Raw genomic sequence first — 15,906 nt, 5'->3', positions numbered from 1 at the left:
TGCTTCGAAATAAATTGCAACATTGTATAGCCTTAAATAATTTGTAATGAATGGCCTAAGTGCAAAACCACAAAGTAATTATTGTTTAAACGTTTTGGGACTGCAGGCCCAGAGGTCTCACATAATGTGCAAGGTGGAACATTAACCCTTGTGCCCTCCTCGAATTTTCAACCTTTCGCTTCGTGGCAAAAATGTACACGCCCCAAAAAACTGCTATTAAATCCTCATACATCAATATTTTTTTCTACTTTTTTTTTCATGAATCACTTTCAGGATTTTAACCTTTTAAATGCCTGATTCATTATTTGAATTATTTCATTATTAGCAACAAAAAAACACAAAAAATGAAATTGCTTCAATATAATAATTAGTAGGCGGAGGGAACTTTGGTGGTTAGTCTTGGATATGTCAAAGATTAGCAACAAAATTGATTTGACTGCATTATTATTGTTTACGCAGTGTCAGATACTACCTCTGGACACCTTCGTGGCAGAAATGTACACGCCCCAAAAACTGCCAAATCATCATCCATCAATATTTTTTTCTAACTCTTTTCTTTCATGAATCACTTCTTCTAACGTATTCAAAACTACCAAACATTCAATAATTGTCAGGATTTTATTCCTTTAAATGCCTGTTTCATTATTTTAATTATTTAATTTCTCTCAAAAATGCCTCATTGACTTCCATTCAAACCGCATTTGATGATCTCACTGCCATTGCAGTATAAAACCATGCATTTTGTAATGTCAGCATTTCATTTAGAAGAAAAATTGTGATATTTGATATTGAACAAATGTGGTTTGAATGGAAGTCAATGAGGCATTTTTGAGAGAAATTAAATAATTAAAATAATTAAAAAACAGGCATTTAAAGGGTTAAAATCCTGACAATGATTGAATGTTTGGTAGTTTTGAGTACGTTAGAAGTTGATTCATGAAAAAAAAAATATTGATGTATGGTGATTTAATAGCAGTTGTTTGGGGCGTGTGCATTTTTGCCACGAAGTTGTCCAGAGGTAGTATCTGATACTGCGTAAAAAATAATAATGCAGTCAAATCAATTTTGTTGCTAATCTTTGACACATCCAAGACTCTAATAAGCACCAAAGTTCCATCCGCCTACTAATTATTATATTATTAGTTTATTAGTATAATATTGTTTTTAAAGATAAATGAAATAATTCAAATAATGAAAGCATTAAAGGGTTAAAATCCTGAAAATTATTGAATGTTTGGTAGTTTTGAGCACTTTAGAAGTTGTTTAAGTGATTCATGGAAAAAGAAGTAGTAAAAAGATATGTTGATGTATGATGATTTAATAGCAGTTTTTTGGGGCGTGTACATTTTTGCCACGAAGGCGTCCAGAGGGTGCAAAATGCATCACGAGAGTATACAAAACATGTACGAGTACACGACATTGGATTTCAAAAATGGGACTCAAAAGAAGACTTCTTGCAAAAATCCATGCCAAAAGCTGTAACACTGCTGAAATTATGACCAAATAAATAAAAGAAAGTCAGGGAAAATGTACAAAAATGCTCGAGGAGGGCACAAGACACAAGCAGCTATCATGTAAACGACACATTACAAAATATATGTGTTGGTCAATACATTGAGTGAAATATGTCTTGAAACTGTAACAGAAATTTTACGCCTTTAGGATAAATCCATGTGACTTTGGTTACCCCTGCAAGGCGGTCAAATTATTTGTCAATCACTTCGGCTTAAGACAGGATAGTTTTTACTGTAAACTATAATGACTATATTTGTCTAGCTCTTCTTTGTGATTATTGTTTAACCCTGTTATGTAAGCTAAAATAGTTTTACAATGATGTTATGTAAGCTAAAATAGTTTTACATAACAACCTCATGGACTAATAAACATGAATAATGGTGTAAAAGTTATCTTTGTATCCTTTCTGATGCACCATTGATTTATTAGGATAACTGGCCAGTAGCCTACAGTCTAATAAAATGGGGACACCTGGTGGTTAGACTTATTTACTCCATTGTTTATTACGCCTGGAAGGACATAATGTGGTTTCAACTTTACGTTCATTTTATAATTGATCATTATTATTATTATTATTGAAGTATAATTATACCGTCTTTAAAGTATACAGCAAATTCATCTCTATAAAGATATTTTGCAATGCAAAAACTTCAGACAAATGCTTAAAATGTGTTCACAATTCACATACATGTAATGTAAACATAAGAGATGCTTTGGTTTACTGTCTTTGAATACTTTTTGTTATATTCCATGGAATGCTCTTAACATCCCGATAGCAATGCATATATTAAATGCTTTGAAAATAAACACATAAAACAATTTCATCTGTGGAAGCCGAAGAGCTGTAAAAAGCACGACCAATCATTTTAGCCGGCTAAAATAACTGGATGGCTCATTGGTCATGTGCGCGTTCGTGTCGTGTGTGTTGGAGGAGGGGCTCTGAAGGAAGGAAGTCTGAAGGAAGAGGCAGATTTGTTCCAGTTTTGTACTTTCAAATTCTAGCGCACTCGAGCTGGTTTCTCCAAAACTACATACCCCACCTTTAACTAAGACATGTATTTCTATGTCATCAGTTTGCTTGTTTAAAATGTATTACTGTGCCGTCTTAGAGCATATTGCCTGCATTTTCTGTTCCTTTTAGAATAGATTTATAATTTTCTGTTTTTGTTATGCTTTCTAATGTATGGTTGTTAATATTATACATTTAAATAAATAAATAGTTTTTTAAAATAGATGGTTGCATCTATGGTTGTAACTACTCCAATTCGCCAGGTGGCGCTCTGATGACATCATCACCGACTGTTGACCAATCATCGGTGACTGGCAGTTTGAAGAAGAAGCGGGTCCATCAGCGGATACATTCATACATTCGGGATAATAATTAACGACATACAAAAATAGACTATAGCTACCAATCATGGAAACGGGCAGAAACATCTGACTTTATGTATTTTGAGTTTCTCCGATCACTGTTGATCAATTTTATCTGGGCCTTGATAGAATAAGCACAGTTTAAAAAAGGTCGAGCTATTTGGCTACAGTTAACGGTCGGTCGGCAACGACTAGTGCATTTGAACTCCTTTGTCCGGTAATATCACTTTAAGTTTCGTTAATATCTATAATCGTAAACATGAATCCAACACTGCCGGTTTTTATGAAAACATACGGTGGGCAGAGGCGAATGGTGCCCGCCTGGTTCTTACCGGATAACCGAAAGAGAGACTTCGACAGCACACGCTCAACAGACGGGGACAGCGTCGTCGATGAACCCTCAAAATCTCCGAGGAACAGGTGACGTTATGTTCATGTCGACGATCTAATGGAGAAACTTTATTCAGTTAAATACTCAGAGGTGGCAGAAGTACTCAGATCTTGTACTTGAGTAAAGAGTGTAGGAAATTAGGATACTCTGTTACCAGAGTGTAGGAATACTAAGTCCTGCATTCCAAAGGTACCCAACTAACATTTCAAAATGTATTGGCATAACAATATGCTTAAAGTACCAAAAGTACTCATTATGCAGATCGGCCCATATTATAATGATATATAGTTTATATCTTGATTATAATTACTGATGCATTAAAGTGTCATTAAAGCTGGTAAAGGTGCAGCTAGTTTTAATGACTTTCTATACTGCATGGTAGCTTGTAGATGTATTCCAGGTGTAGCTAAAGTCTGATTTAAGGGTTGATTATATTTCATATTATTAATCCAAATCTGTAATGTAACTAAAGGTGCAACATACATGTAGGGGAGTCACATTACATGATTTACCTCTGAATTGTAGTGGAGTAGAATTACAAAGTAGCATAACATTCTAATGCTCAACTAAAGTACAAGTATCTTCAAATTATAGTTAAGTACAGTACATCTACTTAGTTACTTCCCACCTCAGTGAATACTGTTATTCTTTAATGACTAACACTAGCATGACCAATATATCATAATGGTTGATTACTTTGCTTATCACACATGGCAAATAAGTCAGCTTATAAATCAAACAAAACTATCGTACACACATTTCATTAAGTGACAGTCCAGCCAAAAGCTTGCCCATCATAGAGTATTGACAAGTACTTAAAAATGTGCAGCTCAGTCACTTACAACATTTAAGTAACCCTTTTTAAAAATGTTTATCTGAGTAGTATGTTCGTAGACATGAAGAAACACATGGCATATTTCATTTTGTAGAAACAAGTTGGCTACTGAAATACGCAAGGCTCATACTCATGGGCTATTGTTTCAACTAACTTGTTCATCCGTTTTTCTTGTCATAGAGAGAAGAAGACTAGTGTTGCTGCTCGTAGAGAGCGGATTCCTGCAACAAAAAACAAAAAAAAATATCTGACTGAGAGGAGCTTTAAGGAGGAGAATATCCCCTGTCCTCAGCGTTCTCGGAAGAGCAAGACAACCAGGTGTGTGAAAAAAAAACAAGTCTTGCAATGCAGTAATATTAATATTTTACATTAATATACATTTATCATAAGTTAACTGTAAAGAAATATTAGTTAATTCGACATATTATCCTTGAGTTTCTTTGCATCGTTTGATCGTCTTATTGTTTTTTTTCCATGACATGCTTTCTTTTGCTCCTCATCCTCCCTTGCTCATTGGTTGGTTTTAATCTTTTTTGTTGTCAGTGGTAGAGCAGTCTGTTCTGCCAAGACAAAAGCCCTGTTACGTCTGGTAGACACCAGCAATGATGATGAAGAAGAGAACATCAGCACACCCTCTTCTCTGTGTCCTCGGCCCGCTCAACGGATCAAGAAAACCAGGTCTGTACAAACAAGGATTTTCTGCATGATCAGAGCTTCTGGTTCTCTTTTTTATGTTACTAGAGCAGTTTCTGCGAGAAGACTTTAGACATTGCCTTCCATTTAAAGAGCAACTTGCAGGTTAGAGACACCAGTGAATAAATGTGTAGGAAAATGATCCATAAATATACACTACAGTGACATCTGGCGTCGTTTTTGTAAGACATTTTTACTTCTGCATAAAAAAAGCCTCCCCATGTGACCCCCCGCCTGGGATGTCACATGGGGGAGAGCGGCCGGTCTAACGTAATTAATAAACATGGATCACAATGCTAGTTTTGACACAGAAGAGGTTGAACATGTATATTCAAATGCATATGACGGACCACAACCATATAATTATGAGCCTGCTATACGTCCAAGAGACCAGGAGCAGCCAAGGATTAGAAGAAATAACGGCCATCGGAGAGAAATGGAGCTGTGGTGTCAGGAGAACCAGTGGAGAACAGGGCAGCTGTCTTGGTGAGTGACCGGCGTTAGCTACCGTTAAATGTTAGCTAACGTCAGTCACATCACAACATTGTAAAGTTAGCTCATATATCAGGCTATAACTAAAGCAGTATTGATAATATAGTAATGTTACTGGCAGGACTGTTGATACTGATCCATAACTAATGCGCAAGTATCGGCCGTATCTCGCGTTACCTAACTCAACTCCACACTACATCTTACGGTGCGGTGTACCGGAGGGGAGAGAGAGAGGAGCGAACCCCCCTTCGCTCCTCTCTCTCTCTCCCCCCTTCGCTCCTCTCTCTCTCTCCCCCCTTCACTCCTCTCTCTCTCTCCCCTCCGGTACACCACACCGTAAGATGTAGTGTGGAGTTGAGTTAGGTAACGCAAGATACGGCTGATACTTGCGCATTAGTTTCTGTTATGGATCAGTATCAACAGTGATGTGACTGACGTTAGCTAACATTAACTGTAGCTAACGCCGGTCACTCACCAAGACAGCTGCCCTGTTCTCCACTGATTCTCCTCTCACCACAGCTCCCTCCGGGAGAGAGAGGAACGAAGGGGGGGAGAGAGATGTAATACGGTTTCCTGATAAATGTTTTGTTTGACAGGCCTCAGCTGCAGGGGGGTGGATGCACCTCGCACAACGCACCCAGGAACGAAAGCTAGCTCCGGTCCTTTTCCTGTTAGGGAAACTGTGACTCGATGTCCTTACAGGCTGGAGCTTGTGCAACCTGCACTAACTCCAGCTCACCATGATTACAAATGGTCAAGTGCAATGTAAAATTACCGAGAAAATACCAGCTCACAACCGCTCAAACCAACTACAAACTACTACCGCGGATTGGGCAGAGAAGGAGTCCGAGAAAGTTGCTCCCCTATGTGACGTAATATGACGAGTTTGACGTATGACGTTAAACACGTCTGTCTCGTAAAACATATATAATCCTGCATTAAATTTTTTAATTGTAATTTTCAGGCAAGGTTAAGCATAAATCTAATATAAAAAACCCCCCTGCAAGTTGCTCTAAGTGTCTGCTAACTAATGCTCGTACTTGCTGTTTTCAGTTTGAATGAGGGCTTGGTGTCCCAAGTATTTCCTTTTTTTCCCCAAAAATTATTTCAACACCCTTAAGCCCGCGTCACACTGTCCCGAAATTGACACCCGATGGACACACGAATATGGAATTGTGAATTTCGCACGAAGATGGCCCCGAACCACACACGAAGGCAACATTTACATTACATTTAAGACATACAACTGCAACAAAAGTAACAAAAACGATTATGTTAAAGTACTATGATACTGTACTGATATTTTCAGACTTTGTTCTTTACTTTATCCGTCTTTATATGTAGAAGATATAAAGTTTTCTCCGTAATGTTGTTTCCATAGCAACAACAACTTCCTGTCAACTCGCCTTCAAAGTAATATATTATATCCTTTTCAGTTTCACAGAACACAAATTGGGTTATTTACATAATATGTTGACATGATTTTGTTGTGCAATAAAACAACCCGATACACACGACACGATAAAGGAAATGTTAGAATTCAGCTCTGATCGTTACAACATCGGGCCATTCGTGAGGGCATCTTAAGCCATCGTATGACCGCCGGTGGAGTTTCTTAGGCTCCGGCAGCAACTTCGTGAGCGGTGGCACCAAAAAATTGCCAAAGGGCCTTGCGAAGGTTCATTTTCGTATTGAATTCGTGTCAATTTTGCCATTAAGGCCATCGTGAGGGCATCTTGTTATCATTGGTGCCATCGGGCATTCGCCCCGATCAGAGTGAGGGCGAATACCCGATGGCACCGATGATAACAAGATGCCCTCACGATTTGAGAACATGCCCTCACGAGTGCCTTACGAAGTTGCCGCTCACAAAGTTGCTGCCGGAGCCTGAGAAACTCCACGGGCGGTCATACGATGGCTTAAGATGCCCTCACGAATGGCCCGATGTTGTTACGATCAGAGACGAATTTGAACATTTCCTTAATCGTGTGTCCATCAGGTGTCAATTTCGGGACAGTGTGACAGGGGCTTTAACAAAAACATTCAGCCCACTGTCTCCATGTGAAGCAAATCTGGGTATAAATGTTCCAGTAAAAGTTTTTCTTTCTTCTTTTTCTTAGTGGTAATCTTCGTTCTGTGAGCCGCTTTGTAACCCGCCGCAGACATGCCGCTGCCACCACACCCAAAAGACCTGAAGCAACTTTAACTAATATACTCAACTCTTCAGAGGAGTTTAATGCTGGAGCTCCTGGTAGGATTTTCCGGTCTGCTAGGAGGAGGGTCCCTCCGTCATTTGCGGAAAACTCTGTGAATGTTGCAGCGCCTGCCAGATTTTGCCCCAACCCGTTCCAGGAGATATCCCTGAATGAGTCGGCGGAGCACAGCCTCGCAGCCTGCCCCAGGAAACCCATCTTCTGCTCCACACCCTCAGCAGGATCCTTCATCAAACGACCACACCTTGAACCCCTGTCAGTCACCGATCAATCTTCCAGCCTTCCATTCCTTTCAGTTAGTGGTGTAGGTGTCACATTCCAAGAAGACTTGGCTTCACCAGGGCGGCCCTTCTCCCCACCATGTTCTTCACCATCCCTTGGGCTTCATTTGGAGGAGAAGCCAAAGTCAAGTCTATGTGAACAAAAAGCAGACCTGGATCACCATGAAGAACTTTCTGATGATTTGCTTGTGGAGAGCAAAGGAAGTAGCTGTGGTGAGGGAGCCAAAAAGCCCAGTGAAGACATAAAGACAAAGGATTTTGGGGAATTGCCAAGTCTAATTCAGCTTTCTACCGATAACCACAATCCATTTGTATCAGCAGAAGAAGGGTTAGAGTTTATGATCAACGCTCTGAAGGAGCAATGTTTGACAGAGCGCTGCAGCGTGTACTTGGAAAGATTTGGCGACCTCACTATTTCTCTGCTATGCGGTAAAACAACCTTCTCATCCTGTTTGGCAGATACAAGCATAGCCCACAGTCTCCGAACAAGAGAACATCCATCATCCGTGGATGGCTGTCAACTTGTGGACCCCTCACAGTCTTTAGTACCATCATTTAATCTCTTAGTATATGCATCTTCAGGAACTGACAGTCAAATCTCTATCAGTTCTTCATCAGCTGAGCTCTTATCCACACAGACATCCATGGAGAAGCTTGCGCCAGTTCTAGAAGTTGAGTCGACTCACGACAAAAACAGCAGTGTTGAGTTTCTCATGGAAACACAATTCCCAGCCAACAACCTAAAGGATGAATGTGTTAATAAGAAATGCACAGTTTCAGTCAGAAGGTTAGATACAAACAAGTCTAGAAATGACAAAACATGTGACCCAGAAGGTCCCATATGTTCAGGAGAAATCCCTGAGGGAGGGGTGGCGTCTGTTAGACATTCAATAAACAACAGCGCCCCAGTAGATCAGACACACTCTAGTGACAGAGAAACAGAAGAAAAAGCATTGCAGATCGTAACAGTCCTTAAGGAGCGATGTCTTAGCGGCAAAGTCCATGTCAAGGTAAAGAGATTGTCTAGATTACAACTAAAAGAGCATCTGCAGCTCGAAGACACAATGCATAAATCACCCACAGTTGTGGCAGACTTGAACAGTGATGACCAGCCACAGAATGCGGGGTCTGAAAGTGACACTAAACATTGTAATGAAGACATTTCTGCCAGGAAAGCCAATGTAAAAAAGCGGGGAACAATGTGCTCAACTAGCTCTGAGGACAAGATCGTAAAAAAGAATGTCCCCAAAGGAAAAATGATGTCTCTGGCTCCTAAAGAAAAGAAAAGTAAGAGCATAGACCAACCTGGGACGACAAGGAAGGCATGTGTCAGCGGTCTGAGTGTGAGTCGCTGGAAGAACAAAGGCAGCTCCAGCAAACAGAAGGTCAGAGGCAGCACTGCACAGGCGTCTGGAAACACAACGGTGGACTGCAGCATCAACGAGCTGATGTCCAGACAACACAAAAAACCACGGGTGAGAATAACACACAGCACTGTACTGCAGAAACATTAGGTTGACTATGCTTTTTACTAAGGAGTAAGAGTCCTTTCATTTAGAGGCACACAAAGACTTTCAGAAGCATAGTGAGAAATGTTCAATTTATAGCCTGTACCTATACTTGTTGCACTGTTGTTCAACTTTCTAATACCTGACATCGTGTACATCATCACAGAGAAAAACTTGGATTTTTGTTTATAATGTGTAATTTTTTGTTTTGACTACAACCCATCCAACAATTAATAAATATGTATTATTAGGTAGGTTTTCAAAAATGTAGACAGGTGGAACTGTGGCGTCATTGACAAACTGTGATATCCATCCTGTGTGTAGGAGCCGCCTGGAGACAACATGAATTTCTTCACCCCGGTGAAAGGGGCAAAGCTTAACCTCTCGTATCTGTTGGCTGAGCTCACACCCAACACACACACCTGGAGCCGACTCAAAGCTGCCCTCTCTGTTCATCGCAAGGGGATGGGTATGACACACACACCTTAAAGTTATTTTTGTCCCTCGATTGCTCTGTTCTATTTCATTTCCTTTAATCGTTTATTTGAACAGGGACAGTGCACATTAATGACACTTTAAACACAATGTGTCAAGTGTAAATATGCCAGATTTGAGCTTTGAGCTCATTTCCATCCGTAGTCCCTCACATACAACATTTAAGAACATGACAATTATATACAGAGCAAAAGTAAATACATGATATGCAGAAAGAGCAAGAGCAGCATACACAAGCATTAACCACATGGCAGTACAATGTAGCAGCTAGGACATGTAAAGTGCAAGAGAAGATACAAGAGCTACCTAAAGTGCAAGGAGATACCCCTGTGTTAAAGTGCATTTCTATTGACATAAACATGTAATTTAAAGTGGCCAGACACTAATGAGAGGAGGCAGAATTAATGAGAGGGTAAGATCATACATGTTGGGCTGTTGATTAATCTTGATTAATGGCATTTTCAAGCTTTTTCTGGATTACTTAAAAGTTTCCATTACGATTTTTCGAAGGTCAGAGTCAGCTGAGCAAAGAGGCACAGATGTTTTCAACAAGCCAGACTAGGTCAATATGTTCACTAAATATATGAATCACTTCCTGCAATAAGATACAGTAGGCCATGCTTTACAACAATACAACTTGATTAGGTATTTTGACTCATGCCTAGTTTGCATCTAATCAATATATAGTGTGCAAACTTCAACATGTTCCAAAAAAAAAAAAAAAAAAAGCAATGATCCTCCTGAAAGTATGCGTAGTCTGCTTTCTCTGTGTGAATCTATAAATACAGTTTGTTAAATTTCCCATTTTCCAGTGTCTTTTTTAATTTCCCTTGCCTTTTCTTCCTCATTCCCTCTAATCAGTAAAACATACTCTGGGCGCTTTACGCCTTTCGGAATCGTTTGTGAGCGCTGCAGATTTAAGCCACGACCTCTTTGCTACTCCCTTTCGAACACCGTTTCCCAAACACCTCCGGTCACAGCTGCAGAGCTGCGGTTCTCTGGTACAGTACACATCTCCAGCCTTGAAAGAGTTATGATTTTCTATTTTACACTGCTTACTTTGTACATGCTTGTTGTTTGACATGTCCTCCTTCCTGTTCATTTCCCAGCTTGTGTGTGAGGATCTGTCAGATGCAGAGAAGGTCTATGCTGAGTGTGGCCAGAGCCGCACTCTGCCCTGGGAGGAGTGTATACTCCCTCAACGTATGAAACAGTGTGTGAAGATAGGAGAGGGGACCTTCGGGGAGGTCTTCTCCACCACCAACGCCTCAGGGGTCAAAGTTGCACTCAAAGTACGTGTGTTTTTGTGTTATACGATGTGGTGTTTACATTACATGTTACATGTTAGACGCTTTTATCCAAAGCGACTTACTTACATTCAGTACTGTGGGCAATCCCCACAGGAGCAATTTGGGGTGAAGTGTCTTGCCGAGGGACACAACGACATGCTGACTGCAGTGGGGGTTTGAACCTGTGACCATCTGATCCCCAGATCAAGGCTCTATCCACTGCGCCACACGCCTGTTTAAGATCTAACAATGTGATAAAACACATGACATCTTCAGTAGGCAGTATGTTTAAAGAAGGGGACTTCCCCATTGGTCAGAAATACTAATGACATATTTTAAAATCAAGGTTCACTAACCAGCTTTTTCTATACCGTATTTCATAGCTTTCATCAGTGAATAAAAACTTGCTCACTTGTTTTAACACAAACTAAATAGGGACTTTTGGTCACCAGATAACAAGCACTTGAAGTTATTTGTTTAAGAAGGCTGTGGGAAAAGGTTAAAAGCTCCAAAGGGGAATATGCCATTGAGCGTACCTTGTTTTTAAAATATTTGATAGCATATTTGGTTACTTAGGTGATGATCAAATCTGCATGGGGAAATATTTTCCTAGGCCCATAACTTTGACCCAGTTTATCAGTTTGTAATGACCTCACTGAGTTCAGGCACCTGTAGCATTGGGTGCTGTGCTCTCAGTATTTTGTCGCCCTATTCCTGCCTGTTAGCGTCAGCTGATAGAGGTGCTATCTTGTTATGCACAATGTTGATTATTCTCTCAGAACTATGGTAGATAAATACAGTACATGGGTCTGGGGTAGAGATCTTCAGAATTGGTTTGGCATCCTCTGTGTCAACTCGTGGCACAGCACATGTCTTGTGAATTCTCCAGACGAAGCTCCAAATAAACCGTCAGTGTTTGCCATCAAAGTCCCTGCTCTCCTCGTGTCTCCCTGAGTTTCGTCTCCATTGCTTCAGAAGTTTCCATCACACGTACTATTCTTACTTATGTTTATATTTATTAAAAAAAACTAGAGCAAAAACATTCTCGATGCAATTTGCTTTAATTAAGAAACCTCATAGTGAAAAATATAATACATATTCAATGAAATATGCAGTATGTGTGTTTGTGGGGGTATTCTGAAGTAAACGGTGGCTCTTGTCTTGACAGGTCATTCCAATAGAGGGCAGTGAGAAGGTAAATAGAGAGGACCAGAAGACATACGGAGAGATTCTCCATGAGATTATTATCTCAAAGTAAGTGGTACATGACACTGCCCATCACACTACTCCATTTGCTGTGATTCAACTAAACAGCATTGTGTTATTTTTTTTTATTTTTCTTTAAGGGATCTGAGCAGCCTAAAAGACAAGCAGCAGAACAAAACTCACGGATTTATCGGACTCAACGAGTAAGCAACTCTCTCTGGTCTTAGTCTTTTTGACCGTTAGCGTCTCAGTAGTTTTCAGTGGTGATGTGACCCAATTTGTTCCCTTTCAGTCTCCACTGTGTTCAAGGCTGCTACCCTCCAGATTTCATGAATGCTTGGGACACCTTCGACAAGAATAAAGGCTCTGAGAACGACAGACCAGGTCAGTGAGAACAAAGAATGTTACCATTTTTCAACATGTCTGTAAGGTTGAGAGATAGAAGTTGAATGCTTTTTTTTTTTGTACAAGATGATCTGCCTTTTAAACGAATACTTGACCCCAAAAAGACCATTTCTTTATCATTTAGTCACCCTGTGTTACATTGACTTCTGTAAGAAAACGTTTTTTTCCCCGTGCTTCTTCAGTAAACAAAGAATAAAAAAACTGAGATATATTTTAGTGTTAATTATTCCTTTAAGGGGACAGCAAGCTATGTGCTTTCGGCCAGGCTACCTGTTTGTCTCCCTCATTGTGTCTCTGTTGTTTTTCTCCATGCTCAGATTTCTTTGAAAAGGATCAGTTATTCATCATCCTTGAGTTTGAGTTTGGAGGCACGGACCTGGAGAACAGCAATGGAATGGTAATCACACCCCATCATAATGAAGACTGCTTATTACCTCCCATCTGTGCAGGGCCGTGTTCTGCAGTGATGTTCAGCATTTATCAATGATGTCAGTGACGGCTCAAAGCATCTCATTCACTGAAGCTAGCAAACTTAGACAGTTGTTTTACAAATACAAGTGCCATTTTTTTTCGTCTTCCCTGGAATGATTTTTGAAGTATTGCAGTCGAGTCTGTCTGCTCGTTAATTACAGAACTTCACCTAACTTTAACTTCAGCATAACCCACTACACTCTTCTGTCATCACTCGAGATAGAGCTCATAATACTTGTACAGATGCTGTAAAGATGTGCTTAAACATTAATGAAAAGACTGCACGGCACTCCCTTGAATTGAGTTTTTACACCATGATGTCAGTCTACTATGTGCTGTGTGGCAGTTGATTAATTTGGGTGGAAAATATTGAACTATTTTCCTATAAACTGTTTAGTTGTGGTTTTGAAGTAAACAGGCTTTCCCTAATTCGGGCCTTTCTTATGTCGTAAAGCTGTCGTCTTTGAACATGGCAAAGAGCATCCTTCATCAGGTGACAGCTGCCTTGGCTGTGGCTGAGCAGGAGCTACACTTTGAACACAGGTACAGTACGCACACACACACACACAGACACACACACACACACACACACACACACACACACACACACACACACACACACACACACAACAAATCACAAATCCTAGCATCTGTGACAGTCTGCATCAATCAAGCCAAGCAGGACAAGACACTGTGGATATAAAGTATTTAAAATATCGATCACAGAAAAAAAAAAAAAGCATATTGTCAATGTACTTAACAAAAACAACATATATTTTTTTAATTTGAGGAGCTTAAAGGTTAACTGAATATTTTCGACTGATGATTAATAAATGTACTGCTGTAGTTGCCATAAAGACACTGCGCATGATGGACTTAAACAAAACTGATAAGACTCCAATGAGCAGCACAATGAATTCCTGAATTCCTGTGTTTAGCTGTACATAGTAGGTTCTTAATCTGCTTAACTTCACATCAGATGGGAAATGTGGCACACATTGTGTTTTTAAGCCACCACAGTGACGCAGTTGGGTGTGTATGTGGTTGTCAGTGTGATCGATGGTGTGTTGGTGTCCTGTTACAGCAACTTTACCCCCCTGTGCTCCTCACTGCAGGGACCTCCACTGGGGCAACGTGCTGGTCCAAACAACCAAGGAGAAGAGAGGGAGCTTCCTGCTGAACGGAGTAGCCCACTCTCTGGAAACCAAAGGGGTGTTGGTCCGCATCATTGACTACTCTCTCTCCAGACTAGAAATCGGTCAGTATTTTATTCCCTCCTTCTTGCACAAAATGTTTATACAAAAACACGATGAGTAATAAGAGGCATATGTTTTGTTCCCTCCAGATGATCTGACGGTCTCCTGCGATATCTCAAATGATGAGGAACTCTTCATGGGCCAGGGAGATTACCAGTTTGAGATCTACAGACTAATGAGACAGGAGAATGGGTCAGTGTTTGAATGTGTCCTTGCCAAACTCAGAAACACCAGTGTGACATGTCACTGGAGTTTCTATGTGCTGTAAAGAGTCATCTTATACTGTACACACGCATACATGTATTAAGAAAGGATAAGGATAACAGAGCAAGCATTGGATTTCTTATTGATTTGACTTTGTCGTCCAAAAATAGAACTCGTGGATTACTTCAGAAGTTTGACCACAGAGAACTTAACTGTTAAAGACTCTTAATGAGCTGGATTTCAACAAACATCGATCATTTGTATGAGAGGATATGACTTCTCTCTGAGCCCTCCAGTCCGACACTGGTATTTATTTGGTTGTTCATTGTGATTTGTCTTTAAGGAATGGTTTGACATTTGACAAAAATGCTTACTGTCTTTGCATGGATAACAAGAACTACCTCTTTCGTATTTATTTTTTTACTTGAAGCTGATTTAATAGAGACTAGAAACAGCTGGTCTGTTTAAAAACATATCCATCTACCAGACTCATGTTCTGAATTTGTAATTGTGATTTCATCCATCTTGTGGACGATTGGGGATGAGTGTTTAACACCTCAGAGTTGTTGTGTCACTGATTTGTTTGTACTCTATTTGTCTCAGAAACAACTGGAGTAACTACCACCCCCACTCCAACGTGCTGTGGCTGCACTACCTGTGCTCCAAGCTGCTCTCCATGAAGTACCGGAGCGTTGGAGGGAGGGGGATCAAGGAAATACGAAAGCAGCTCACTTGTTTCTATGACAACGTCCTCCAGTACAGCTCTGCGATGGAGGTGCTGCAAAAGTGCCCCATGTTACAGTAGTCCGTGAGCAGTGAACACAGGACTTCTTTTTTAGTATGAGAGGTATGAGTTCCATAAATACATTTGTGTAGTTTCTTTGTTAAATGGAAAGTTAAGACGGTTGTTTCTCTTGTTCCACAGCCTAATGTAAAGTGTTTCAGAATTTTACTAAGGTTATTAAAGTAACCGTTTGTATTCTTGTGTCTTAAATTACATTTTAATATGTAATAATGCCTGTTCTTCCACTGATGTATTTTTCTTTTAATAGCCGATAGCTAGTAGTTCATTTTGTTACTGTATTTGTCCTGAATACATTAATAATATATGCAGATCAAAATATTGTTAATCAATCAATTGTATCTGATTGTTAAAACAATCTAAAAGTTGTATGTGATCACAATTTGTGCAATTAAAAATAATGATGTTATTTGGTAATTTATCAAATCGTTTTATTATTAATAACTAACCATTAATCCACCAGGAAAACGGAATGCCCT

At 39.9% G+C, this 15,906-nt stretch overlaps 1 protein-coding gene across 1 annotated transcript; it reads left to right on the top strand.

Annotated features, from left to right (window-relative positions):
- Positions 1–2,832: 2,832 nt before the first annotated feature.
- haspin (histone H3 associated protein kinase) lies at positions 2,833–15,836 on the top strand. The gene is made up of 15 exons (XM_079658223.1): positions 2,833–3,306; positions 4,293–4,430; positions 4,656–4,790; positions 7,418–9,266; positions 9,624–9,768; positions 10,656–10,795; positions 10,904–11,086; positions 12,252–12,337; positions 12,430–12,492; positions 12,582–12,673; positions 13,012–13,091; positions 13,620–13,708; positions 14,281–14,423; positions 14,511–14,613; positions 15,229–15,836. Exons 1-15 carry the CDS (start codon positions 3,146–3,148, stop codon positions 15,428–15,430), a joined length of 3,609 nt encoding a protein of 1,202 aa, XP_079514349.1. The 5' UTR covers positions 2,833–3,145; the 3' UTR covers positions 15,431–15,836.
- The last annotated feature ends 70 nt before the right edge of the window (positions 15,837–15,906 follow it).

This window comes from Notothenia rossii, assembly GCF_949606895.1.
Source record: "Notothenia rossii genome assembly, chromosome: 1".
In the NCBI taxonomy this organism is placed as follows: Eukaryota; Metazoa; Chordata; class Actinopteri; order Perciformes; family Nototheniidae; genus Notothenia; species Notothenia rossii.
This window is presented reverse-complemented; position numbering and strand designations above follow the sequence as displayed.

Excerpts from the sequence above, each read along its gene's own strand:
- haspin (XM_079658223.1), top strand. The coding sequence starts at position 3,146 with ATGAATCCAACACTGCCGGTTTTTATGAAAACATACGGTGGGCAGAGG. Across the intron at positions 3,307-4,292 it reads TCAAAATCTCCGAGGAACAG|AGAGAAGAAGACTAGTGTTG; the intron begins GTGACGTTATGT and ends TTCTTGTCATAG. Across the intron at positions 4,431-4,655 it reads CGGAAGAGCAAGACAACCAG|TGGTAGAGCAGTCTGTTCTG; the intron begins GTGTGTGAAAAA and ends TTTTGTTGTCAG.